This window comes from Ruditapes philippinarum, unplaced genomic scaffold (genome assembly GCF_026571515.1).
Source record: "Ruditapes philippinarum isolate M1 unplaced genomic scaffold, ASM2657151v2 ctg68_1_1_1_1, whole genome shotgun sequence".
NCBI classification, from domain to species: Eukaryota; Metazoa; Mollusca; class Bivalvia; order Venerida; family Veneridae; genus Ruditapes; species Ruditapes philippinarum.
The window spans coordinates 163,798-191,242 of record NW_026860464.1 but is presented as its reverse complement, the minus strand read 5'-3'; the positions used below and the strand labels follow the sequence as shown (position 1 = coordinate 191,242).

The following is a 27,445-nucleotide window of genomic DNA, read 5'->3' as shown; positions in this document are numbered from 1 at the left end:
TAAAGGTTTTACTATTTATAACCATAGAGACGCCTAAAAGGGGTCAATCAAATTAATATGAGCACACTTGATAAAAGACAACCTAAGAATGCTACAGACAAAGTTTGGTGATCATCCACCAATAAGTGCTGTAGAAGAAGACATTTAAAGGTTTTTCTATTTTTAGATTTAGCGGCCCTTACAAGGGCCAATGAAATTAATATGAGCAAACTTGATACGAGACTACCCAAGAATGATACAGACAAAGTTTGGTGATCATCCATCAATTAGTTCTGTAGTATAAGACATTTAAATGTATTTTATTTTTAGCTTTAGCGGCCTTTACAAGGGGCCAATGAAATATATATGAGCAAACTTGGTAAAAAAACTACCAAAGAATGCTACAGTCAAAGTTTGGTGATCATCCATCAATAAGTTCTGTAGAAGATGACTAAAGGTTTTTCTATTTTAGCTCCAGAGACCCATAAAAGAGGCCTATGAAATTAATATGAGCAAACTTGATAAAAGACTACCCAAGAATGCTACAGACAAAGTTTGGTGATCATCCATCTTTTAGTTCTGTAGTAGAAGATGTTTAAAGGTTGTTTTTTTTTAATTTTTAGCTCTGTTGACCCCTTAAAGGGCCAATTGAAATGACATAAGCAACTTTAAATGTGACTGTCACAAGGATGGTACAGAACAAATTCTAGGTAAATCTGTCCAGCACTTTCAGAGAAGAAGACGATTGTTTACGCATGACGACGGAGTATCCCCCTTTGATACTTATAGCTCACCTTGAGCCTTCGGCTCTTGCGAGTTAAAAATATCACTAAACGGACTCAAAAACAATTTTACGAAATTGCCTACCCAATTATCGAAAAATACGATATGATATGCATTGTTGTACTTAGAATAGAGAAATACAGTAACCGTAAAGAAAGCCCAACACGACACAATTGAAAATAAACAAGATTGCATTTGAGAAAAATGCTATGCCACCGCATTAATACAACACTAAATAGTAGTGTAGGAACAGATTTTTTTTGTTTCTATACAATTTTGAAGATTGTCATAAAGCATAGATCCCTGACCTATCTTATTTTTATTATCAGATAAGTGGTTAAATCTGTTGTTAACTCAATAAAAGATCAGAGTAGGAATATATCAATGCACTCGAGTCTAGTGAATTTGGTGGTGAAGGTCATATTTCACACAGCCTAAATTTCATGACTACATCAAAAGGACAACACAGTAAGACACTTTATCAAAATCTAGGTCAGCTAAAATCACTTTAAAAAGTTCACTTTACATCTTAATCTGTGCACATGGTTCAAATTTCATAGCTGTACATCAAAGGACAAGACAGTAGGTCACATCAACAAAATCTAGGTCACCTGATATCAAAGTTCAATTTTACAACTAAAACTGGTCACATGGTCAACATTTCATTGCTGTACATCAAAGGACAAGAAAGTAGGTCACTGTCCCCTTGGGCAAGGCAAAATTTTGGACCCAAGGGTTTAATTCAAAACAATCTTGATACAGGTCCACCAAACAATATTTCAAGTCAAATATCTAAGCTGTAGCTTTCTCCCATTCAGAAAACATTTGTTTTATTTTCAGTTTTTACTATGTGTACATAATGAGAATCACTGCCCCCGGGCAGGGCCAATTTTGACACCAGGGGAAAAGTTTGAACAACTTTAGTAGAGGACCTATAGATGATATTATATAGCAAACATCAAAGCTCTATGCCTTGTACCTTCAGACAAAAATATTTTTTATTTTTTTACTATATGTACATAGTGAAATGACCCCTGAGGGTGGGGCCAATTTTGACCCCAGGGCTACAATTTGTACAATCTTGTTAGAGGTTCACTACATAATGTTTCATGCAAAATATCTTAACTCAAGTCTTTGTAAATTTAAAGAAGATGATTTTTTAAGTTTTTACTATATACATATAAGGAAAACCTATGGCCCACGGGGCGGGGCTAATTTTGACACTAGAGGCAAAATTTGAACAACTTTGGTAGAGTTCCTATAGATAATATCATTTAACAAATATTAAAGCTCTAAGCCTTGTACCTTCAGACAATAAGATTTTTTACTATATATATATATTTAAAATCAATGACCCCTGGGGCGGGGGCAATTTTGACACCAGGGCTATAATTCAACAACAATCTTGCTAGAATTTCACTTCACAATGTTTCATGCAAAATATCTAACCTCTAGCATTTGTCAATTGCTAGAAGATTTTTTTTTAAAGTTTTTACTATAGGTCACCTGATATCAAAGTTCAATTTTACAACTAAAACTGGTCACATGGTCAACATTTCATTGCTGTACATCAAAGGACAAGAAAGTAGGTCACTGTCCCAAAATATCTAAGCTCTAGGCTTTTTGGGTCTTTACAAGAAGGTATTTTAAGTTTTTACTATATGTACATATAGTGAAAATCAATGACCCCCGGGGCAGGCTGATTTTGACCCTATGGCTATAATTTGAACAATCTTGGTAGAGGTCTACCAGACAATGCCTTATGCAAATACATATATACTATATACATATAAGGAAAACCAATGACCCCCCGGGCGGGGCCGATTTTGACCCCAGGGCTATAATTTGAACAATCTTGGTAAGGGTCTACCAGACAATGCCTTATGCAAAATATCTAAGCTCTAGGCTTTTTGGGTCTTTACAAGAAGGTATTTTAAGTTTTTACTATATGTACATATAGTGAAAATCAATGACCCCCGGGGCAGGCTGATTTTGACCCTATGGCTATAATTTGAACAATCTTGGTAGAGGTCTACCAGACAATGCCTTATGCAAAATATCTAACCTCTAGGCCTTTTGGGTCTTTAAAAGAAGGTATTTAATGTTTTTACTATATGTACATATAGCGAAAATCAATGACCCCCGGGGCCGGGCCAATTTTGACCCCAGGGCTATAATTTGAACAATCTTGGTAGAGGTCTACCAGACAATGCCTTATGCAAAATATCTTAGCTCTAGGCCTTTTGGGTCTTTACAAGAAGGTATTTTAAGTTTATACTACATGTACATATAGTGAAAATCAATGACCCCGGGCGGGGCCGATTTTGACCCCAGGGCTATAATTTGAACAATCTTGGTAGAGGTCTACCAGACAATGCCTTATGCAAAATATCTAAGCTCTAGGCCTTTTGGGTCTTTACAAGAAGATTTTGCTAAATTTATTTTGGTAATTCCTTTTGGTTGCCATGTCAACCAGATTTCTGCATGGAATGAAATTCTTTGAACAACTTTGGAATCAAGGATCAATCCTGCCAAGTTTGGTTGAAATTGGACAAGTGGTTTTTCACAAGAAGATTTTTTAAGTTCACTATATAATCTATATAACACACACACAAACAAACACACAGGTGAATCGCTATATGCCACTGCATCGCAGATGCTGCGGTAGTTTACTTACCGCGTTGGAAATCCTGTCAGGTAGGCGCCATTTATTGCACAGTTCTGCGTTACTTATTGCACGAAACGAGCGTTTTTTTCACATTCCGGCGTTACTGGATAAACACGGTCATTAGGGGTACGGATCATGTATTCTATTGATGACATGTATTATGATCATATATTTAATAAATGTAAAATATACCCGTATATTGATTGTAACCTTGTTTGTTTGTTTCATTTTACGCCTTTCCCAACAGTATTTCAGTCATAAAGGCGGGTAGTTTCCTTGAGAGTTACACCGGTACTAGACTACCTTCCTCCGCGCTGAACTACCAAAGCATCTTCCGGGGATCGACCCCACGCCAGAGAGGTAACTGGATTAGAAGTCATCGACTCAAACTCCTCGACCACGGAGGCGATGATAGTAACCTTGACTTAAGAATAAAATGTAATATGTAATTTAAACAGTATGCATGTGTTTAAATGTACAAGTGAATCTATATCTAAGAAGAAGAATCAAAGGAATAGTGCCTCGTACAGGCCCCAAATCCCTTGCGCGAGTTTTTGGCCCTTGCTATTGATCGCTTGTGCCATCTTAATTGTAAAATTATCAGAATAACGTTATCGAATGAGTTTACAGTAACTATTTTGTCCATTACCGATGATAATTTACATCATGCTATTTCTTTGTTCTTTTTAACGTATTTACAAGTTATTTTTCGTCCCTTCGTTTTGTTTTCGTACTGCTTGATTTAGGTACACATCTGCGGATGTTTCTAAATTCAAAATTTTACTATTTCATGTTTAAATGTTGAATTCTGCTTAAGCCGGTGCTAGGGGGCGTGGACGGTAACTTGCACTTTCCAGTACCGTCCATGAACAGGCTCAATCAAACCGAGCCTGCAACATTTTCAATTTTGCCGTGTTGGGCTTTCTTTAGGGATTCTGTATTTATCTATTTTAGGATACTGTTCCTCATATTTTGCAAGGAAGACCCTCCAAACAATTGCAAAGGAATCGGACATCGGTTATATAAGTTGTGTCTCGAGAATATGGTGTAAGAAACATGGACGAAAATGTACCCAATACATTTTCTGTATCGTTACATTTTTAAATGAATTTCCAAAATTATATTCAAATGGTGGTTATGAACTTATGTTCAGCACTGCCAATAGGAGACAACTTAAAAGCATAGATGTTAAGTGGGATGTTTCCCATTTAAAATCTTTAATAGGAGGACTAAGTCGAGTTTTATGTTCGAAATATACAGCACTTTTATCTCTTGATGTTGAGGAGGAAGATAACACCTCAAACACCATAAACTATCCATGCCAATCATGTGACATCTTATTCAGCGTGACAGAACTTGGGCAACATATTGCTAAATGTAAAACAATCAGATCCACAGTTAATTATAAAATTTTGGAAGCATACTTTTTGTACTTCCATTAGATACAATTGAACCCAAACCAATGAATACCAAAACAGAGAAAACCGATTTAGGTCCTCCTGGGTTCCTTGCCACTGATTCGTTCTTGTTGCTCGGTCGTGTTGGTTGCGTCCATTGAACGCTGCCTTTCCTTGTTGATCTTGTTCACCATATTTTAAAATATGATAAACAAGATCATCAAGGAAAGGCGGCGTTCAATGAACTGGCTTTGCAAAAGATCACTCAAATATTGTTGAACATCATTTGTCAATTCCGAATCTGTTACAGTGATTGAAAACATAGAAGATATTACTAAAACGTGCATTGAAAAGTTTAACAAGCTTACAAATAAGTGATCAATTCATGCAGTGAAGTACATTCAATCCAAGATAGTAACTGGGAGAAAGTTTGACATTGAAGATTTGTTGACAACTAACACATGTGCCACAAATTTTATTGTAGTCGACCAGTTCAATATACTGTCAACAGGAATGGAAGGGGTTTAAGGCCAACATTGACAGTGTCATGGCGAGGTTAGAATAAGATATTCGTTTAAAATTCCTTGTATAAAACAGAAGCAATTGTCGTATTCGATTGGGCATTTTCGTAAAGCACTTCTGTAGCGTTGAGCATATTTTTTGTTCGATTGGTACACATGACTTTTTGCGTTGAGCACAACTTCTTCATAAAGAACACGCTAAAAATCAAGCGCTAACCTTGTCACGTGACCAAAATGAATATGGCGGGTGTTTTGCCAAAGAAACATGGGACATGGTATTTTTTGTTCGTTTAGTTGATTTGAATGTGTAAAGAACCTTTCCTGCGGATACAGTTTACTGTCAATAGTGTCATAGAGGTTTAACCCGTTCTACTGTAAAAATAAGTTGTAATTACTGCAGGAGAAGATAAAATCCATGTACAAAATCATACCAAGTAGATTCGTACCCAGTATTTTTCAAGCTTGCTAAAATTTTAAGCTAGATGTTACAGTGCTGCTTCAATCTTTCAAAGTATATACAGTTCAATATATTTTAACTACATTTAAAGATAAAAAGGAAAAAACGGATATGCCGTAAAATATTTACTCTTATTATTTTTTCATAACATCAAAAGACAAAATAATAATAAATCCTAAAACTAAACAGTTTCATTCTGGATAAAATTAAATGCCAGAAATATTAGCCTCTTCCACTAGAATTCATTCAACTATTGATAGATTAAATGGGGAAAACATGTTGCATAAAATCATCCATAGGTTCTCCATAAATGGTAAAATATTTAAAGAAGTTACTCTAGTTTGCTTCTATTACACCTGTCACTACATTACACCAGCGAGTTTGTAATTATTAACACGGTTGCATCATGCATATCATAGTAGAAACTACGTCACTTGGTTACCTGTATATATGTGTAATCGAGACAGGGTTGTGTAGAGTTATGCAGGCTTTCTACTGGTCCATACTTTTCCCTACTTTTTTCTTTTGATCCCTACTTTGCCTTACTTTTTTCTGAAATAGCCCTATTATCCCTACTTTTTCATTTTGAAATGAAATGAAATGAAAAAAAGAAGATATTTAAAATGGTATTTCATTAGTATTTTCAATTGCAATTGATGAGTAGTTCAGGTGTGTGTCTCCTTGTGATGTCCATCCTTGAAAGACTAATGGTGCCTTGGCAAAACATTCAGCAACATTCTGGCTATGAGGTAAATACATGAAACCATATTGAAACCTGATTGCTTAAATAACTACTATTTTATAATTTCCATGTTCCTCTTGTAAATGAATGCATGCTTCAGTCTAGTTTGACACTGCCAAGCGCTTATTAATGTCTATATTAGGTTTATAGATATTCCCAATAATGCATTAGCTGAGGGATTCCACAGTTGCCATGCTTTACTGATTCTAAAGAACATATTTTTTTTATTAATTTCATTTGTGTTTGTGTTATTTTCTCCATGTCTATTAGACCATATATGTACATGTTACTTGAATTTTTTAAACAAAGTCATCAATCAAAAATTTTACAAGGTAAAATAAAACATTGAAATGTGATTAAAGCATTGGCAGCTGTGGGTATCAAACACTGCATTGACCAATTGCTCTTGTGTCTGAGTAGAGTTGCAGCAGTGTGACTTATCAATTTAGATTCCAAGCTTTTAATTGTCACTTAACAAAAATCTAACATGTGCAAATACCTTGGTATTGCTTCATCACTATCCATCAGATGGTTGTGCATTTTGTCAACATGATATAATGTTAAGCTTAATCATGAAAATGACAGGTCTTAAAAATTCAAATCATTTCATTGTCTTGTTGACAATAATGCACAACAATCTGGTAGCAAGCTTGGACTTTCTTTAGGGATTCTGTATTTATCTATTTTATTGAATTACCAGCAAGTTAATAATAGCTCATTCTGCATTTTCAGTTACTGGCAGACTGTTACACTGCAATATGCAGATGGGTTTAAGCTGAATGTTACACTTGGCATACCAACTATTGAAAAGCTAGAGAATGGGGGTAGGTAGAAAATTCAGATTTACTATAATATGTTAATTTGTCAGTACCAGTTGCTGAACTTGGTTGCAAGTGATTTGAGAAGAAGGACTTGCTTCTGAAATATTGATTTAGAAATCTATATATATAAATATATATATTAGGGATATGCCTCTACTGCTGCCAAAGTGTTGGTTGAACATGTGATAAAAGTGACTGTGGGAAGGCAGCTGAGGGTCCTAATCACTGAAACAAACATTCTTTAATTATAATTTTGGATATAAAAGTATGACTTGGTCTGCCTATGCACATGTTTTAGTTTGAAATGCTGCAAATTTGTATTTGAGACCTTTTAAAATTTAGTTCTGATACATGAGATTACCTGTTCAGAGAAGTGGTAGCATCTATTTAGAAGAAGTTTGTGATGTTACCTATTCAAAAAGGTAACAGGTGATATCAGTTATCACTATAATATTCAGTTACAAGCTGCACCATTAAAGATAATTCCCTGTTTTTTTGTGAGTGTCATTCTGAAGCCAGGTTTTCAATGAATTGCCAATTTGAAGTATTACAATGATACCAGTCCACTTACTACAATAGCTGTATCAAGAAAAATAAAATATATGATTTCAGCAATTCAGATTTGTTATATCACTCATTCAAACAGGTGGTTTCACAAAAGCACAATTTTATTGGTGTCTCTTAAACTTCGTTTTCAATTTTTTTAACATACACACTTTTTAAAACAAATGCGATGATATTTTAAGAAGCTGACATTTGATTATTTTTCAGATAATGAACTTATGGAAAAAATAAGAACCACAGCTAAGTCAGCAGGTACAGATACTGCAATTCCAGGTTGGTACTTTTGTAATAACATATGATACTGGTTAAAACCAAGGATTTTAAGCTGATTCTCATCATTGCTTCCAATGTAGTAGGTAAAATAGGCAGTCATAAAATTTCAAGATAGAGGCATTAGTTTGTCTTTGTACTGTAAAGGTTCAATAACTTATATTGATACTATGTGCAGTATATGACTGTTATTTCTTGTGACTTTGTAGCAGTCCATTAAATGAAATAAAAGGAAAGGCCGGTTAGATAAGAGGTTTATGTGCCACAATATTAATGCTTAAAACTGCTGATACTTGTGTATATTGAGTTAAAGAAGCCTCTTCTTCAGTATGACTACCTGTTGGGAAATATAACACAATGCCAACAGTACCAAATTTAAAATTAAGTAAGAATATAACAGATAACCCTTTTATTGTAAAAAGATCATCTAACTAATCATAACAGAAGGTCTACTATAGAAGAAACTATTTTGATGCTTATTCAAAGTTATAGATTAAATGATTGTAGTAATGCTGTAGTTGTTTGTTAGGTCTTCAGCTTGGATTTAGTGAACAAATCAGTTAGGTTTGTGGAACCGAAGTTTTTGAAGATATTATGCTACTGATTAAAAAATAGCTTTTCATCGGTTTACTTTGCTCTTAATTCTGCTTTAACTTTTGCTTTCAGGTCATTCAAGGTTGTTATCAACAACAAGTGTCATGGCAGAAGAGGAAATGGATAATAGCAGTAAGTGTGTTGTCTGAATGTTTATAAATATCTGTACACGAGGTGTTCAGTCTGGTGGCAGCTGTAAAATGCGTGGTTTGAGTATTCTTTTGGGATATCATATTGATGCTATGTTCTGTATTTGTCTCGTACATGGCTAGTTAGGTGCTTCCACAAAATCTGTGTAGCTCTGGAATTGTCTTTGTACCCTTACAGTATTAAAGACCCTGTCTCTCATTTTTTGTTATAAAATGATACAACTGACATCCATTTGAAGGATAATCACCTATTATATGCTTAATAACATGAAATTAATATTTGTGGAGCTATAAACTTAAAATACAAAAGGATGTAATTATGTCCTTATATTGACTTTCTAAATTATGTGATATATAATCTTAGTGAAAGAAAAGTTTTATAACATCTACAAAGAAACATAGTTGTTTAAAAGCAATTCATTCATATAAAACTTATTTAAATAGAATAGATAAAAACAGAATCCCTAAAGAAAGCCCAACACGGCAAAATTGAAAATGTTGCAGGCTCGGTTTGATTGAGCCCGTTCATGGACGGTACTGTCCATTTGTATAAATAAGTTCATTTGTATATAGAGGCTGCAGCAGGCAAATTACCAAGTGGGAGAGAAACTTAAATATATTAATAAAGCAGGTGGGAAGTGCCTTACTTCTTCCTGTGAATCTGTGTGGCTTTTGAATAGTCTGTTCGTCCCTACAGTATTTAATTAATCTTATTTGTGCATTTACTTTTGTTTCCAGGCCATTCAGAGTCTGTACCAACCACAAGTGTCATGGTTGAAGCAGAAATCGATAAAAGCAGTAAGGTTTTGTCTGAATAAATAAACTTTATAATCAGGAAAATAATGATGAAAACTACGGTTAAAAAAATTATGTACTCTTTTACCTTTTCCCCACACGACTGTTCACACTTAACACTGCTCACTGTAAATATACATGAACAGTCAAACTTTGTTTGCTTGAACTGGGAGCGTGTGATGGCGGTGTCATGAAAATATGTTTGACCTTACAACAGTTTGAGATATCGAATTACTTCTTTTAGACTTTTGTTTATTTTACATTAGGTTTAAAAGAGTTACTGTTAAATAGAGGTCTATGAAAAAAGATTGAGCATTATTGTTATAGGTGTAAAAAGTACAATATATCATACCTTTAACTGATATTCTATAAGAAGGTGAAGACTGTGCACAAGTAGATAATTAACTGTCTTTAATTTATGTAATCAGTTTGTGTTCAGTTGAAACAGTATGAAATACTTTATTTAATGTCCGATGGAATCCCTAATTAATTTTAAAAGTAAGATATTTTTGTACTTGAGTTTTGGAGTTGGAAAAGTATACACGACATAGAAATTTTGCTGGGATCAGAACTAAACCTCGACAATGGCAATGTATATGGTTTGGTTTTACACTCATTATCTTTTTACCTGTAATGTAACATAGATGTTACTTATGGGCAATTATACATTGAAGCCATCAGCTACTTTCTTGAAAAAATTACAATGAAAACTTTTTAAGTGATTTATGACCTTTTGCCTGATAAAACAGGATGCCTTAATGTTTATAATGTCCGTTGGACAGTAGATTTATAAGGAAAACATACCACCTATATTTTGTACACTTTTAGGTTCTTCAGAGGAGTTAAGTTACATGCATTGGCCAAGAGAAAGCAGTTCTCTTACTCATTTCCTTATACAAGGAGTTTGAAGAAGAGCTAGAGGACCCAAAGCAGCGGGAAAAGATATATGGAAAATAATAACTGATAAAATGACAGAAAATAGTTATAATTTCACACAAAATAAAGTAGAAAGTAAATGGAGAAGCTTATTGCAGTCTCACATAGATATCAGGGTAAACGATGCAAGTAGTGGTAAGAAACGTAAAACATTTCAATATTATGAGGAAATAGAAGAAATTGTTGCCAAGAGGCATGATATATACCCAAAGGTGAAAGCAGGCTCAGATATTCCATGTGAAATTAGCAAGTGTTACAGCACAAAGTCAACAGATTCGTCACCTGAATCCCTGCACTCTGAAGCATCAGAACTAAAATTTCCAGAACTCACTAAGTCTGTGGATAATGGTCCTACTGAAACAAGCAAAAATAAAGGCAAGGAAGCAAGAATAAGGAATGTGAAAAAGCAACAGGAAGAAGATACAGGTCAGCAAGTACTACAGTTTCTCAAAGAGAGTGAAAGCAGGCGAAGACAAGAGAGTGAAGCTAGAGAGAGAAAAAGGGATGAAAGGGCAAAGGAAAAAAATGAGATTTTTAAGCAGATATTAGATGTTCTCAGATGACATTCAGAAAATTATTGATACCATACAGGGTTTTTTAATACAGTGATTTACTTAAAAAATGTTTCCTGAAATCAACCAACTTTTGCAGGAATTAGTATTGAGTGATTCCCATTCAGAATTACTAAAATATTTAATGTTATGTAGAAACCAGGTTGTCATGGCAACCAAAAGGAAAAGCTATAAAATTCTTAATTATAATTAATATTTGGGTAACCCTCAACACAAATTGCTATATTTAAATCAATCAATGAAAAATAACCACAAGTGCTGGGGTTTAATTTCTCTGTACATTTATAAATGTAATTCATTAGTGAAACATGTTTTTGATTTTGAAAGTAATGTAGCACAAATGCTGTTTTGAAAGTCTATTTCACCTGTTGACTGTTGTGAGCAATATAGATATAGGGCAATTATGGGTTTTTAAAAGATAATGCATATTTTTGTGTCGCCTTGAAAAAGGCGACATATAGGGGTTACTACTTTTGTCGACGGTATCCCCTTAGACTTGTCCGGAGCATAACTCAGTCACTATAAGTCGGATTGACTCCAAACTTGGTATGCATGCTTCATTCAATGACTTGAAGTGCAGTGCACAAGAATCATGACTCTGCCCTTCTTATTTTTTAAGTCATTGCCCTTTGTTAATTTTCATACTTTATTTTTGTCCAGGCCATTTCTCCTAAACTATAAAAGCTATGGACTTGACACTTCATAGGATGATAGCTCTCATTGAGAAGAAGTACAGTGCACAAGAACTTGTACTCTGCACTTCATGATTTTTGAGTTATTGTCCTTTGTTAATTTTCATACTTATATGCAAGAGCAGTGTTTATAAATAACCTTTGTTTAAGAAGAAAATGCCTAGCTGACAGCTATACTGTTGACAAGGCGACACATCCGACTCGCAGAGTTCTAGTTGTTGTTGATTTTACTTCCAGGATGTGAACTGCTTTATCTGCCAAAAGTAATCTTGTGGAAAATCATATCATATGTCCAGGCTGTAGATGAAAATTGCAGGTTGTATGCTGTAAATAAAACTTTTAAAGATTTTGTGTATCTGAACAGATTGAACTTTAGAGTGCATGCAAACATTTTGAGGGCTAAGCCAGACCTACAGATAAGTATGCCTAGGTTGAAAAAACTTACAGTGCATGGATGTCCATTTGAATGGGATGATGGGATACTTGAATGTTTGAAGAAAGTAGATCTAAAAGAATTAAATCACAGTACTTTCAAGGATCATTTTGTAGACCTTATTGATGTATTGAGTTTCTAGAAACTAGAATACTTGCAATGTATTAACTGTGAGAACATATCAGTACAAGAACTGAAATGTACTCTTTCAAAATTGCCGTTTTTAAAATGCTGTGATATTGCTGTTGACATAAATGCATTAAACAGTATGGCTGAGTTTGCAGAATTGGCAAACAAATTAGTAGGGATTGTAAATATGTGTGTGAATACATTAGATAAGATCCCGTCAGACATGCTCTCTTTCACAAGAAGTTCCTACCGTGCCAGGTCAGAAGGTAGCTTACTTCAAATAGTGTATTGTTCATATCTCATTATTATAGCATGTTGAAAATTACACAGATACAAATAAGTTCTTTTTCAATGTGGTGATGAGTAAAGGGTAACAATCAAGTTCTTAAACATGCTTAATTGGTTAATGGTTGAGATTTCTTAAGAATGAGGTGTATTATTTTCGCCCAAAAAGTTTAATACATGCAGTTTTGATGTTAAGTTTTCCACTTGGGAGAATACTGTATAGCTTGTAATTTGAGAGGAAATGTATCATTTTTGCAAAATTTTGCAGATCCTATCCAACCACAAGATTTGAATGGCAATACCTGGCTAAGCCATGGAAGTTTCTTGATCTCATATATAGTAACATAGAAAAAAACATCAAAAACCTTAAGTAATTAACATTGTACTCTAAAATGTTGCCTATGTATTTTTTCTTTAAATTTGTTAAATTTTCACAAAGTTTATAATACTGTTTGTAAGTCAAACAGATTGAAACCAGACAAGATCCCAAGTTCCAAGCTGTTTGTAAATCAAAACCCGATAGTACCAGTTACTGCAACCTGATGGTACCTGTTACTGCAACTATAAAATAACATTTCAAAGAAAATTCCGTGCAATAGTGATTCGTTTCAGAGCTGCAAATTCTTGATCATGGTCATCAAAGTTAAGTCTATTAGGCATATCAGGCACTTGGTCCTCTTGATCTGACAATTGAATTTCAAATTCATCATCATTAACAAGACACATATTGTGTAACACACAAGATGTAATAATAGTATTAACTATAGTTTTTATGTCTCTTTGATAGATGTTTTGTAATCTTGTAAATCTTCCATTTAGCAAACCAAATGCACGCTCAACTTTGCTGCGGATACTAGAATGGACAGTATTATAAGTTTTCTGGGCTTCTGTCAGATGGCCATTGTCCCGAAAGGGCGTTAATAGCCAGGGCAGGTTTGGATAGCCTGAATTTCCTAAAATGTGTCCTTCTCTGCACTTACTACGTCCAGTTTCATACAGAGGGGATTCTTTCAAAACTCGCGCATCATACACTTTTCCAGGAAATCCTGCAAAAACATGCACAAATCTCATATCTTCCCTGACAACAGCTTGCAAAACTACAGAATAAAAAATTTTCCGGTTATAATAGTCTATGCCCCTCACTGCAGGTCTGTGGATTTTAATGTGTGTTGCATCAATCATACCTACAACACCTGGGAAACCTTTCAAATCATTGTACATGGCCTCAATTTCATCCATTTCATCATCAGAAGGCCAGACAATCATTTTTTGTACTAAATTTTCTTTCACAAACTGTAAAAAATTTCGTATTGCACACGATGCTGTACTCTCACTGACACCAAATCTGTCTGCTATGGCTGCGTACTTGTCTAAACTGGCCAAATACCAAAGAAGCATTAAAAGTCTATCTTCTAAAGATATCTGAACACGACCACCTGTGGAATGACGACAAAGTATTCCAGAAATGTTTTCTGTGCAACAAACTTCAGTAATGTGGTATTGAATCTTTTGAACACTTACTCGGCTTACTCTGAAGAAAGTTTTAATTTCATCTATTGTGAATGCAGACACTACATTCTCAGTATAGTTTATTTGTCTGTGGCGATCACCTGGTCCTTTCTTTCTGAAAATATAAACAATTCTTCCATTAATCGGAATAAACAGACTTTGGGTTAAAGAATAATTTGGGAAATCTTTCATCTTTAACCACTCACTAGAAGTATCTGATCAACTAGACTATTTTTCGTTTCTACACATTTAATTTTACTGATAATTTCAGATCTTGAACCTTTTAAACAAGATCACGGCTACTGCTGAGTCACTTTCATTCCACTCTCGGCACTCTCATCTTCGTCGGTGCTTTCCAGTAACGAAGAAACAAGCAAAGTAAGTCTTTTTCTTTTGTTGTTGTCCATTTTGCCATAAACCGGAAGATGTTTATCATCCGTAAAGCACATTTCCATTTGATTGGGACATTTTCGTTGAGCACAATTCACTCTGTGCGCATTGTGGGCGGAGCCTCGAAGTGCTTCACGGAGACATCCCAATCGAATACGACCATTAACATGCTTTGCCTGAAAAATACACTGAATTTGTGTGGCGAATTTCCGTTGACGGGCATTCTTTTGTGGTTCAGACCAAAGGGATCTCAGATGTGTTTTCTTTAGGGATTCTTATTTCACTCTATTTTATCGCCACATCAGCGTTGTTTGTGCCGTGTGCCGTGTGGATGCCGTAAAAAATCGCCCAATACATTCAATCAGGGATGTTATATTTCCGATCATTAAAGATCGTTCAGCACGACCTAATTGTTGTGCTTGTGTTATTTTAGTTCTTTCTATTCGGCATATTTCTTGTTGGGTGGTTCCAGTATTCCTAACTTGAATACTGTTGAATCACCCTAAGGATATGTGGCCTGCTTTTTAATTTTGTCTTTTGACGTCATATCTGTGATATGCAGGCTTTATAACCTCAGATCCCCTTTCAAAATACCATTTTATTTAGTTCCGCCCATTGTTTTCTCGTTTAGGGCCAAAACATTCTTTTACTTGGGGACCATACGCCGCCTTTCATGGAATAGCACGCCTGTGTCACATGAGCAACACCCATACGACCCAGCAACAAGAACCAGTGGCTAGGAGCCCAGGCGGACACAGCAAAAACAGGACAGGGCACGGACAGGCCAATCACTAAAATGATAAATGATTTGAAACTGATAAGGAATTCAAAGAAAACAAATAAATGATTGAATAATACGTAATAAGTTGTAACTGATAAGGAAAACATATAAATGATTGTATAATAGGCACACTAAGGGTACAGGGGGACAGGAGAACGGGGGAAGGGGGCAGTAAATCAAAGAAATAAAAACTAGGGGCAAAGGAATAGATACTTACCATAGATGAGAAAACAACAAGGGACACAAGCAAAAGTGTCACCAAAACAGTAGGAAACAACATAGACATACATCTGAGGAACACAGAGGGGCGCCGCCTTGGAACGGTCAGCAGCATAATTATGACTGCTGGGTCTAAGATCTTCTTTTCGAGTTAAACCACAATACGCCAATTTTCATTGAATGACATTACTTGGCCACATTGAAGGTTCAATGATAACCGCTGTACAAACACATCTGCGGATGTTTCTTTATCATATTCGTATTCTGCTTAAGCCGGTGCTAGGGGGCATGGTTGATAACTTGCATTTTCTAGAAAATGTTCTGAACCGTCCATGAACTGTCTCAATCAAACCGAGCCAGCAAATTTTCAATTTTGCCGTGTTGGGCATTCTTTAGGGATTCTTTTTTTCTAAAGACATCTTGTTTCATGCATGGCTACTTCGTTCATTGAACGTCGCCTTTCTTTGTTAATCTCGTTTATCATATTTTCCTTGATGATCTGGTTAATCATATTTGGTTACTTATCATGACAAACTGTTAAATTTATTCAATGTGAATAACGAGTAATATACTAATACATTGCACCAATACGTTGAAAGATTGATTGATTAAAAGTAATACAAAATGTATTTCATTGAATGTTTTTATTGAACGCCGCCTTTCCTTGTTGATCTTGTTTATCATATTTTACCTTAAAAATCAAACAATTTCAATTCAATTCATTTAATCTGTGTAACACATTGTCGGGAACATTGCTAATACTATAGCAAAATCATTCAAGTATCTTACTAGGACTAAATTGTATAGGGGGGTATTTCTACATACGATACTAAAATAGAGAAAAACAGAAACCCTAAAGAAAGTCAACCAAAATATGATAAACAAGATCAACAAGGAAAGGCGGCGTTCAATAAACCAATGAACCAATCATGATTGATAGCAAAAAGATTTCTCATTGTAGAAAACAATTTCCTGAAGATAATTATCTTACCACAATAACATTCGTTTACAAAATGGTTATTTCCGACTCAGACGCCATTCGTCAGTTGTGATGATGCTTACAGACTAAGAAATATTGAAACTGGATGCTGATTCAGTAAAATATGAGAAACAATATCAACAAAGAAGGTCGGCGTTCAATGAACGCAAACCCCACACGACCAAGTAACAAAATACCATCGACTAGGAGCCCCAATTTTTGAGTCTATTTTGTTTGAAGGCATTCGGTTTTATGGTGGCTTGAGTGGAATTTGCCGATTAACTTTCGTCTGCAGTTTTTACTGTAGGTGTTATTGGTTTATTGATAGGACGAGGATTTTGAAGCAAAATAGTAGATTGATCTCCCATTAAAATCAATTAACAAAGCTCTTTAATCATCATCAATGCCAAGTACATGTAGCTTTTGTCTCATATTCGAGTAACAGTCTTCTATCCATTGATAAATAATGTTTCTCCATATTAACATTCAAATTCATTTATGATTTTAAATGTACCATTATTTTTGTTAACGCGTATTACAAAAAAATCCCGAATTTAAGCTTTTTGAAATTCATCTTCCTGTGTGTGTTCTACTTTCAGTATTTATCTTGGACTTGAAATATAAAACTACTGTTAGTCCCAGGTATTTATAGAAACCATTTTTTTTAATTTGACATGAAGAAAAATGCATGTTATATTACTATATTAGTCCCTTTTAATTGTTACTATTTTTATATACTGTTTGTATTTTTGTTACAATTAAAATATAAAAAACAGAACTGTTTTGAATGTTCCAAAGAAAATTAATTTAATATTCTTATCTCTAGTACACGATAAGTATAATTATGCAATATAAATGATTTACAAAACGTCCGGAATAATGTACAATAGCACTTAATCTCAAAAGAAAATGACCTGTGCGCAGGAATGATTTGGTAAGGTATATGTTATGAGCGCATTTTTTGCGCGGAGCCTCTCAATTGCTGCATTGCATTGCAGCAACATTTGTACTTGTCCATTGCGGTGTAACTAGACTCATGGTAAAATCAAATCTGTATATTAATGAGGGAGGGACTGTTATACGAAGTTATTAAACGGGAATATGACCCTACTTTTTAGCTCACCTGTCACAAAGTGACAGGGTGAGCTTTTGTGATCGCTTTTCGTCCGGCGTCCGTCCGTCCGTCCGTCGTCCATCCGTAAACTTTTACTTTAAATGACATCTCCTCATAAACAACTAAGCCAATTTCATCCAAACTTCACAGGAATGTTCCTTTGGTTGTCACCTTTAAAAATTGTTCAAAGAATTTAATTCCATGCAGAACTCTGGTTGCCATGTCAACCGAAAGAATAAACTTTAAATATCTTCTTTTAAAAAAACCCAAAGAGCTAGAGCTTAGATATTTGGCATGAAACATCTTCTAGTGAGTGTCTACCAAGTTTGTTCAAATAAAAGCCCTTGGGTCAAAATTCGCCCCGCCCCAGGGGGTCATTGATTTTCCCTATATGCATATAGTAAAAACTTAAAAAATCTTCTTTTAAAGAACCCAAAGAGCTAGAGCTAAGATATTTAGCATGAAACATCTTCTAATAAGTGTCTACCAAGTTTGTTCAAAAAAAGCCCTGGGGTCAAAACTGGCCCCGCCCCGAAGGTCATTGATTTTCACTATATGCATATAGTAAAAACTTAAAAAATCTTTTAAAAAACCCAAATGAGCTAGAGCTTAGATGTTTAGCATGAAACATCTTCTTATGGGTGTTTACCAAGTTTGTTCAAATAAAAGCCCTTGGGTTAAAATTGGCCCTGCCGGGGGGGGGGTTCATTATTTTTCATTATATGTGTGTAGTAAAAACTTAACATCATAAAACATCTTCCAATGGGTGTCTCCCAGGTTTATTCAAATAAAATCCCTGGGGTTTAAACTGGGCCTATATACAGGTGAGCGACCTCAGGGCCATCATGGCCCTCTTGTTTAAGACATACAATACCGCATGCTAAGTGTTCAACCCATTTACAGTGACTGAATTGCCTTAATGTTCGTTTTCTGTCTTGCTTCGTCGGGCCCCTGTAGGTGATCTTGTTGCTCTGTTTTCCTTTAAGATATTGAGTACTTTTTTATGGTCATTGGGTTTTCTTTTGTATGTTTCTACATAATCATTTTGATGTTTACTTATTTAACCTTTTGTAACCTTAACAACTGTTAGAATTTCACTTGGCGGGGATTCACTTTATTTACAATGTCCCGCTTTAAAGGAACATGGTGGGGCTAAGAGTGTGGTTTGGTGCACCATTTACCGGTTTAAACTCCCAAGCAGTATTCATGCTGCTGACCGTTCCAAGGCGGCGCCCCTCTGTGTTCTTCAGATGTATGTCTTATGTTGTTTCATACTGTACTTTTGTGTCCCTTGTTGTTTTTTCGTCTACGGTATCTTCCCCTTTGCCCCTTGTTTTTATTTCCTTTTTTTACCTCCCCCCCCCACCCTCCCGGTCTCCTGTCCCCTTCCCCCGTGCCCTTGACTTTATGGGCATATTCTATCATTTATTTGTTTTCTTTGAGTTTCTTATCAGTTACTAATTATTTCTTCTTATGTATGATTTAAGTTATTAATCTGCCCATGATTTGCCGTATGCCCTGTCCTGTTTTTGGGGTCCTTCTGAGCTACTTGTCAATTGGCTCTTGTTGCTGGATCGTGCGGGGGTTGCCTTCAATGAACGCTGCCTTTCCTTGTTGATCTTGTTTATCATATTTCATATCTTGTGATTACCTGTCAGAAGTTCTTGTGATAACTGTCATGGAGTTCGTCGGAAAATTGTGTATATACTTCAGAAACACTTGCCAAAAATGGTCATTTTCATCTTTAAAAAAAGAGTTTTAGGTGCTAAATACTGCACAGTAAAATACCTCAGGTGCCCCTCCGTTTATTATTTTGGGTATAAATGGGTACCAGAGTAGAACCACCGACAAAATATTTAGAGGCTACGATATTTAGCGGCAATAGCGCGACAATCAGCGGAAAGTGCGACATTTAGCATCGTTGCGACTTAAACAGCGCCACAATGCATTTCTTATGCAATAAAATATTGTTTGGATTTTAAAAAAAATAATACTTCCAAAATGTTTGTATGAAATAAAAATGGCAGTAAATTCCCTTTAAGCAAATGGCGCATGCACAAAGTCATTGCTAAACGAAAAAAACCCAACTTGAAATAGCAAATCATTTTTTTCCGGAACATTCTATTCTGTTTATGGATATTGTCCATGTGTGTTAAATAACAGAGTCATTCTATGTTACAACTTTTTCGGTAATCAACCATATCACAATGACACCAACATAATTTCACTGTTGATAAATTTTTATAAAAATATTTCATAACACATAGATTTCTATGAAAAAATATATATTAAAATCTACAGGAACACTATTGTTAGTACTTACACTTAAATTTTGGATGTTTGGTCACACATTTTAATCAAATGATTTCTTGTATAACATACGTTTATATATTTTGTAGTATTAAAGCGTGACATCTTTACAGTCGTGTATTTATATTGTAGTGATGATGTACTATGTACAAATCACAATAAAATTGTGTTCTGTTCTGTTCGTTATCAGGTTCGACCATTAACTCTTTCTGAACATACTCTGTAAAATGCACAATCCACCAGGCTATTCATATAAGCTTTTATGGCTATTCATATAAGGCACATGGCAATGGCTTAAGACACATTGTCACTAGATGCATGCGTGACATATGCATTTTTGACCGCAAGACGGTTTTGTCTGCTGGACATAGTATAAAAATCCTTTAAATAACTTCACACTGACCTACCAGTCATTCAAATGATTTTGAAAAATTGGTTTGTCAAAATTTCAGAGCTAGTGACATTTGAAAAATCGGGTATAAATTTATTAGCCAGGCTGGGCTTTACGTTTGCAACTTTCCATTATAATTAGGTTATTAAGTATGGGAACGAAAAAGATCACAAATGAAAAGGCAGATATGTAGGAATGAGGAAGTAATTTGGAAATTTTCTCAAAACTACCAGATTGTAAACAAGAGGCGATAAAAAGGGACTTTAAATTTTTATTCTGACACATAATACAATATGTAAAATAGATAAATACAGAATCCCTAAGGCAGGCTTATTTATAACAGTTTTGTTTAGCACCTTAAACTCTCCATTTAAAGACAAGAATAAAAATTACCATTTTTCACGTAAATTCTCCCAGTATATAGAAAAGTTTTCCACAGAAATCTGTAGCGTTTTCCAGAAACTCCGTGACAATTATCATAAAAACTCCTGACAAGTTATAAGAACTCCATGGTTCTTGTAACAGTTTCTCCTCGTGCATTTACGTTTACGCATAACAATTTAATATTTATGCTTATAATTCGAATTAATCTTTAAAATATATGTGATTTTTCTATACAAAGAAAGACAACTCATCCGAGAGTACAAAAGAGGCAAATAATTTTAACCTCCCCATTTCGTATTGAATGCCACACATAATCGATCCCTACAGAGCATGATGCATGTTTTGTGCACTTCTTTATTAATAGTTGTTGTTTTATATAATTATATTATGATTTATCCAATACCTATTTAAGTTGTAGTCTGTGTGTTTCTCTTTCTTCATCTGCTCCTTTTTAGTTTTTAAGTTTCTATGCATCAAATAAGGGGCGTCGGTGACCAAGTGGTTAAGTTCGTTTACTTACAACTGCTTGTCCCTGATCCGTGTGGATTCGAATCCCGCCAGGGACTTTTGGTTAATTCATTTGAGGAAGGTTACGGAACGTCGCTGACTCCATTCACGCGCCAGCTCGTGTCTGCAATATTGTATGGAGGGGCACTTAGGATCATAAAATCATTATTAATGCTTGAAAAATGCCATATGACATAAAAGAGTCGGTTTCACATAAAACACAATAAAGTAAAAATATTGTCCAACAAATAAAGAAAATTCACATCACATGTATGTATCAAAATTACACTGTATCAAAACCAATTTAAAAAGCGGTTTAATGCAGCGTCGGCACGATATGGCCAGTAATGTGTTGACGTGCCGTAAAAATCCAAACAAACAAAACAAAAAAAATGCAGCGTTCACACGCAAAATGTATACGTTCGTACCATCTTGTTACTGTATTTTGTTTTATACTGCGAATTTAAATTGAAAATATCACGCCTTCCCAGTTTGTTTCACTTAAAATAGTTTGAATAAAAAACATACATGAGTGCCAATTACAGCGGCACCGACACAGCCAGTAAAACCGAATTACTATGACATGTTTAAAAGTAATTTTGTACTTATTTAGTACGGCAAACGGGCTGTAATAATATCAAGGAAAACAAAAAAGAAACTGTAAGGGAAACGTTCAATAGGAAAATAATTAAAACAAGAAAACAATGAGCATTTATAATATTATAATATGTGCCACTAAAAAGGCATAAGCTTTAACGGATGAACACCCAACGCTTATGATATTGTAACTTGACTTTTTCGACAATTTTACCAAATGGTATTAAGTAAAATAGCAGTGATATCCTGGTGTTCAATCATCGGTGTATATAGTTTATGATTATCCAATGAAAGCAACGTTACAAATGTGTAGTATTTTTGTTTTAAAGCTATATTAATAATACAATGGTTAGGATACTACGTCATCGCGCGTCTGCTGAATGCTCCCACTTGGACCATTTTTTCGTCGTCTCGAAGGTAAAATACAATTTTATTATAAGAAAACGTAAGAGTATTAAAAAAATCATGTAGCGCACCAAAGAATGGCTATAGTACTTGAGATAATTGTAGAAAAAGTTTATAAAATTATTGCCTGGTTTAGGCATGAAAACGGGATAAGTGTTTTTCTCTGAATGCTCCCACTCGGACTTTTCCCGAAACATATATGAAATAAGGTTGAAATTTTTTATGTACCGGAATATAAACCGAGTCATGTTTACACATTTTTCCAGATAAGTTTCAAATATTTCTATTCAAAAGTCATTTTTTTAAAGTTTTTTTTTTATAAAAATGGAAAATGCTCCCATTCGGACTCGATTTCAGAGATGCTCCCACTCGGAGCCAAATATATACATTTTGGAAGCACATTGCTGTGTTAAGTTTTTATGGATTATTCTGACAATTTTTACACCATTTTGTCAATAAATAGTCTACTGTGTTTGACAACATTAACTTTTCCTTCTTTTTACAGAGATCACTTCTTTGATTATGAAGAATTACGTCGCTGGGCAGGAACAAGGTGCCATGGCAAAGTTTCAACTGACAGGATCACTATACAAAAAGGTGAACTTGGCTTGTGATGGATCCGAAGGGATGATTCAAAATTATTGCCAACAACAAAGCTAGGAATATAAGACTTTAAATGGACAGTTTGGATCACAATAATAAAGTTTTGTTTAGATGTTTAAAAAATGGTGGTGTTTTATAAAGAAGTCATGATACATCGTTTAGTTTCATACTGGATTAAGATTCTGTTGGACTCGTACACATATTAGAGGCCTGCATTTATTCAATAATTGCTGACTTTAATATCTTGTTAATAATTTAAAACCCAATGTTTTGCGTGTTTGTTAAACTTGTGATTTAGATTTTAAAACAAAATAATGGTACGTTTATGAACATATCGAAGTCAATTTCTATCCGTTGATTTGAATAGTTTATTAAAGAACAACATGTAAATCTTTTCTTTTTTTTTCATGAACTGGGTAAAAAATCAATGTACTGCCATACCATGGCACATAAAGCATGCATCACAATTATTGACAACTTTGACAATTTTAAGTATGAAAGTTATCATGTGTACGTATTATACCTATAATAACAATATTAAATAAATAAGAAAACAAATATCACAGTTATTTCTTTATCACAGTCTTTAAATTAAAGATCATGTAAGGTATATTTCAGATTGTTATCAATTGAAATTATATATATATGTATATAATTATGCTACTAAAACAATTTCCAAACATTAAGGAATATGCAAAATACGTACTGCAAATGCTTGTCCACATTATATGTAATCATTAAAATATAGATTTTCAAGATTTTATTCCAAATACATGTGGGTATTATACCCATGAACACACAGCATATATACAAACATACATACATACAGAAACATACTATCAAGGTTATTAAATATATATAACATATATTTAACATTTACTGTATATTTGAGTCATAAGTTTGCTTTAATATGAACAGAATAACATATTACAGCAAGGTTCAAATGAAGCACAGGTTTTGCATAATGATATCAATTAAGTAACATTACATTTACCTTCCTAGGTACTATAATATACGAATATTCAACATTTGTTCTTAATTCAAACATTTTAAAGATAAACATTGATAATTTTCTTATGTATTTTCATTTTGAGATGTTAACAATTCAATAAATTTTGGTATATTTGGTTTTTTCTAATAATATTTATCTATGAGCTGTTTTCTCAAAACATTGTATTGTGGACATTCTAATAATACATGAAATTCATCTTCTAGTTTTAAGCAAATATTACATTTTCTTTCATTATAAGGAATTGCTTCAGGTTTGTGCCATCTACCAGTTTCTACTTTTAATCTATGCGAAAAAGTCCTGAAACGTGATAAAGATTTCCTAAATTTTTCAATATTAACCATTGACAGATATGACTTAAAACCAAAATCACAAAATAATACATAACTTCTTGCTCTTGATGAATCTCTTAAAGTTGCATACCAATTTTGTATAAATGTATCTGTTAATCTTTGTTTTACTACTGCTAAAATAAATTTATATCACCAACGCCCTGATTAATCCATACTTCATTGAAACCTAAAGATTGTAACAAAATCATAACAGACTTAGCCCAGGACTTTGAATTCGGTTTAAGTTCTAAATCTCTACACATAAGATCATATACAACTTTGACATATTTTGTACTACTTTACTGAACAACTTTTAACCAGTATTTTATAACATTAATAGCTCTCATTGTTTTTAAAGATGTCCTTCCAAGTTCAAAATAGATAAAATTGTTTTGTGTTTGTCTTTTAACTCCTAACAACTTCTTACAATACTTTAAATGAATATTTTCTAAAACATGACTATCAAGTAAACCCCATATTTGTGATCCATAGTTAAGAATTGGTAAAATAAGTTTATCAAATAAATCCAGTTTATGTTTAACTGACATACAAGGGAATCTTATCAGCTCTTTGTCAAGTTTATACAACGCCTTCAATGCTTGTCCAGAGAGTATTTCAAAAGTCATATTAAAAGATCCACCAACAGAAAAAAACAATGCCTAGATATGTAAACTTTTTAACTATTTCAATTGACTGACCTTTATAATAAAAATTCAAATTCTGTCTAAGTCTACCCCCTTTTTCTTAAAATCAAAACCTTTGTCTTTGTACAGTTAACACTTAATTTACACCTATCACAATATATTTCTAATAATCTTAAACCTTTTTGTAAGCCCTCCTCTGTTTCAGACATAATCACTATATCATCTGCATACAATAATAAAAATACCTTTAAAATACCTAAGTCAATACCTTCAAAACAATTTAACATAAAATATTCATAATTATATACATGTATGCATTCATTGTTTATTGAAGATTTCAACTTACACTTAATAGAAAATATATTTCTAATTACCTCCCTTTATGAAATATAAATTCGGTATTATCTTTACAAATAATGCTTTTTGGAACAAACAATATTCATAAATCTTCATTTAAGCATTATATTTATGATATAAAACCATAGAAAATTGATTTCAGGATATTTTAATGACGTTAAAATAATAACAATCATACAAGAAGGAAACACAGACAGTAAAATTCCCCGCCGGAAAGGAGGAAATACATGTCATATTTGGAGCAACTATAGCTAAAATGCCCTGGGCCATGGTATTTCTTCAAAATATAGTTTAATAATGAAAGGAAAATAACTCATGTTGTAATGTTTCCATATATGAACTCTCCCAATTTGAGCGGGCGACACGTTCTTTCTCCTGTCAAATTTTTAAATGTTTTTCTTAGAATAATCTCTCTTCATTTTCATTTCAAAATTTCCTGTCAATTAAAAAATCTTGCTCTTTTTTTTAAAGTAAATTCTCCCTCTTTGAAAAAAAGTTCACATGTATGTACATGCTATGCATATAAAAAAATTAATGTCTTAATGTCATAAACTGTTTTACAGAGATCTGAGGTCAATGAGCTTTGTATACCTAGAATTCAGATGGGCATTGCATCATTCTAAGGTTCATTTGTAGGTCAATCTAGAGAATTTTCCCCAAGGCCTAAAGTAATGTTTCATTTGTTTCTCGTACCTTACTAACTTAGAGAAAGCACATTTCAATAAATATCGGGACACACTATTGACCTACGTGCGGACAACCACCACCATGCGTACAACCACCACCATGTAGACCACCACCACCATAGAGAACACCATCACCATGCAGACCACTACCACAATGCAGACCACTTACATGCCGACCACCATCACCATGCGGATCACCACCAACATGCGGACCACCACCTCCATGCTGACCACCTCCACCATGTGGAACACTACCACCATGTTGACCACCTTCACCATGCAGACCACCACCATCATGCAGACCACAACCACCATGTGGACCACTACCACCATGCTGACCACCTTCACCATGCAGACCACCACCACCATGCGGACCACCACCACCATGCGGATCACCACCAACATGCGGACCATCTCCATGCGGACCACCACCACCATGTCGACCATTACCACCATGCTGTCGACCATCAACATGCGGTCGACCGCCAGCATAAGGTTCACCACCACCATGCGGACCACTACCACCGTGCGGACCAACACCTCCATGCAGATCATGGCCAGCATGCGGACCACCACCAGCGTGATGTCCACCACCAACATGCGGACCACCACCAACATGCGGACCACCACCAGCATGCGGACCACCACCAGCATGGGGAACATCACCAACACGCGGAGACCACCGCCAATATGCGGACCGCCACCAACATGCAGACCACCAACTTGCGGATCATCACCACCATGCGGACCACCATAATCATGTGGACCACCACTGCCATGTGGACCACCGCCAATATGCGGGCCACCACCAACATGCGGACCGCCATCAACATGCGAACCACAACCACCATGTGGACCACCACCACCATGCAGACCGCCACCACCATGCGGACCACCACCACGGCCATGAGGACCACCACCACCATGCTGATCACCACTGCTACCATGCGTACCACCACCGCTACCATGCGGACCACCACCACTGCTACCATGCTGATCACCACCGCTACCATGCGGACCACTACTACCATACGCATTTATATATAAATATATAAATGGGTTTATAGACAATTTACAATACAATTTAAAGAAACATGTAAATAATGCCCTTGTGTCAATGTTAATGTAGTTTTTATCTACTATATAATCAAATTTATTTCAAATCACAAAAAAGAACAATAATGATAATAATATTAAAAACAAAAAATGATTTAATTTAGTTATTCCTCGCTAAAAATATGCATGCCACATTATTGACACAAAAGTTTGCAACCCACAAGATTTGAAATAAATTTGATTATATAGTAGATAAGTAATAGAAAGGGCACCGAAACACGAGGCTATCTGATTTGTACGAGGGATACAAAAACTATATTGTATCATAGTTTGGAGACCTTTCTGTTGAAAATGTGTCAGGGTTAAATCGTATACATATACATGC

General features: G+C 34.7%; 1 protein-coding gene and 1 pseudogene across 1 annotated transcript; one reads left to right on the top strand and one right to left on the bottom strand.

Annotated features, from left to right (window-relative positions):
* The first annotated feature begins 5,588 nt into the window (after positions 1 to 5,588).
* On the top strand, positions 5,589 to 13,359 carry LOC132760169 (uncharacterized; annotated as a pseudogene).
* On the bottom strand, positions 13,253 to 26,783 carry LOC132760168 (uncharacterized). The gene is made up of 4 exons (XM_060752084.1): positions 26,675 to 26,783; positions 26,069 to 26,346; positions 14,600 to 14,862; positions 13,253 to 14,411 (listed from the first exon to the last, which is right to left on the bottom strand). Exons 1-4 carry the CDS (start codon positions 26,781 to 26,783, stop codon positions 13,364 to 13,366), a joined length of 1,698 nt encoding a protein of 565 aa, XP_060608067.1. The 3' UTR covers positions 13,253 to 13,363.
* Positions 26,784 to 27,445: the final 662 nt, after the last annotated feature.

Bases quoted from the DNA above. Each gene is read 5' to 3' on its own strand.
- LOC132760168 (XM_060752084.1), bottom strand. From the start codon at position 26,783: ATGGCAGTGGTGGTCCACATGATTATGGTGGTCCGCATGGTGGTGATG. The intron at 26,347-26,674 runs GTTGGTGATGTT...TGCATGGTGAAG, and splicing joins ATTGGCGGTGGTCTCCGCGT to GTGGTCAGCATGGTGGTAGT. The intron at 14,863-26,068 runs GTAGGTCAATAG...TGTATTTTTCAG, and splicing joins ATGGTGGTGGTTGTCCGCAC to GCAAAGCATGTTAATGGTCG.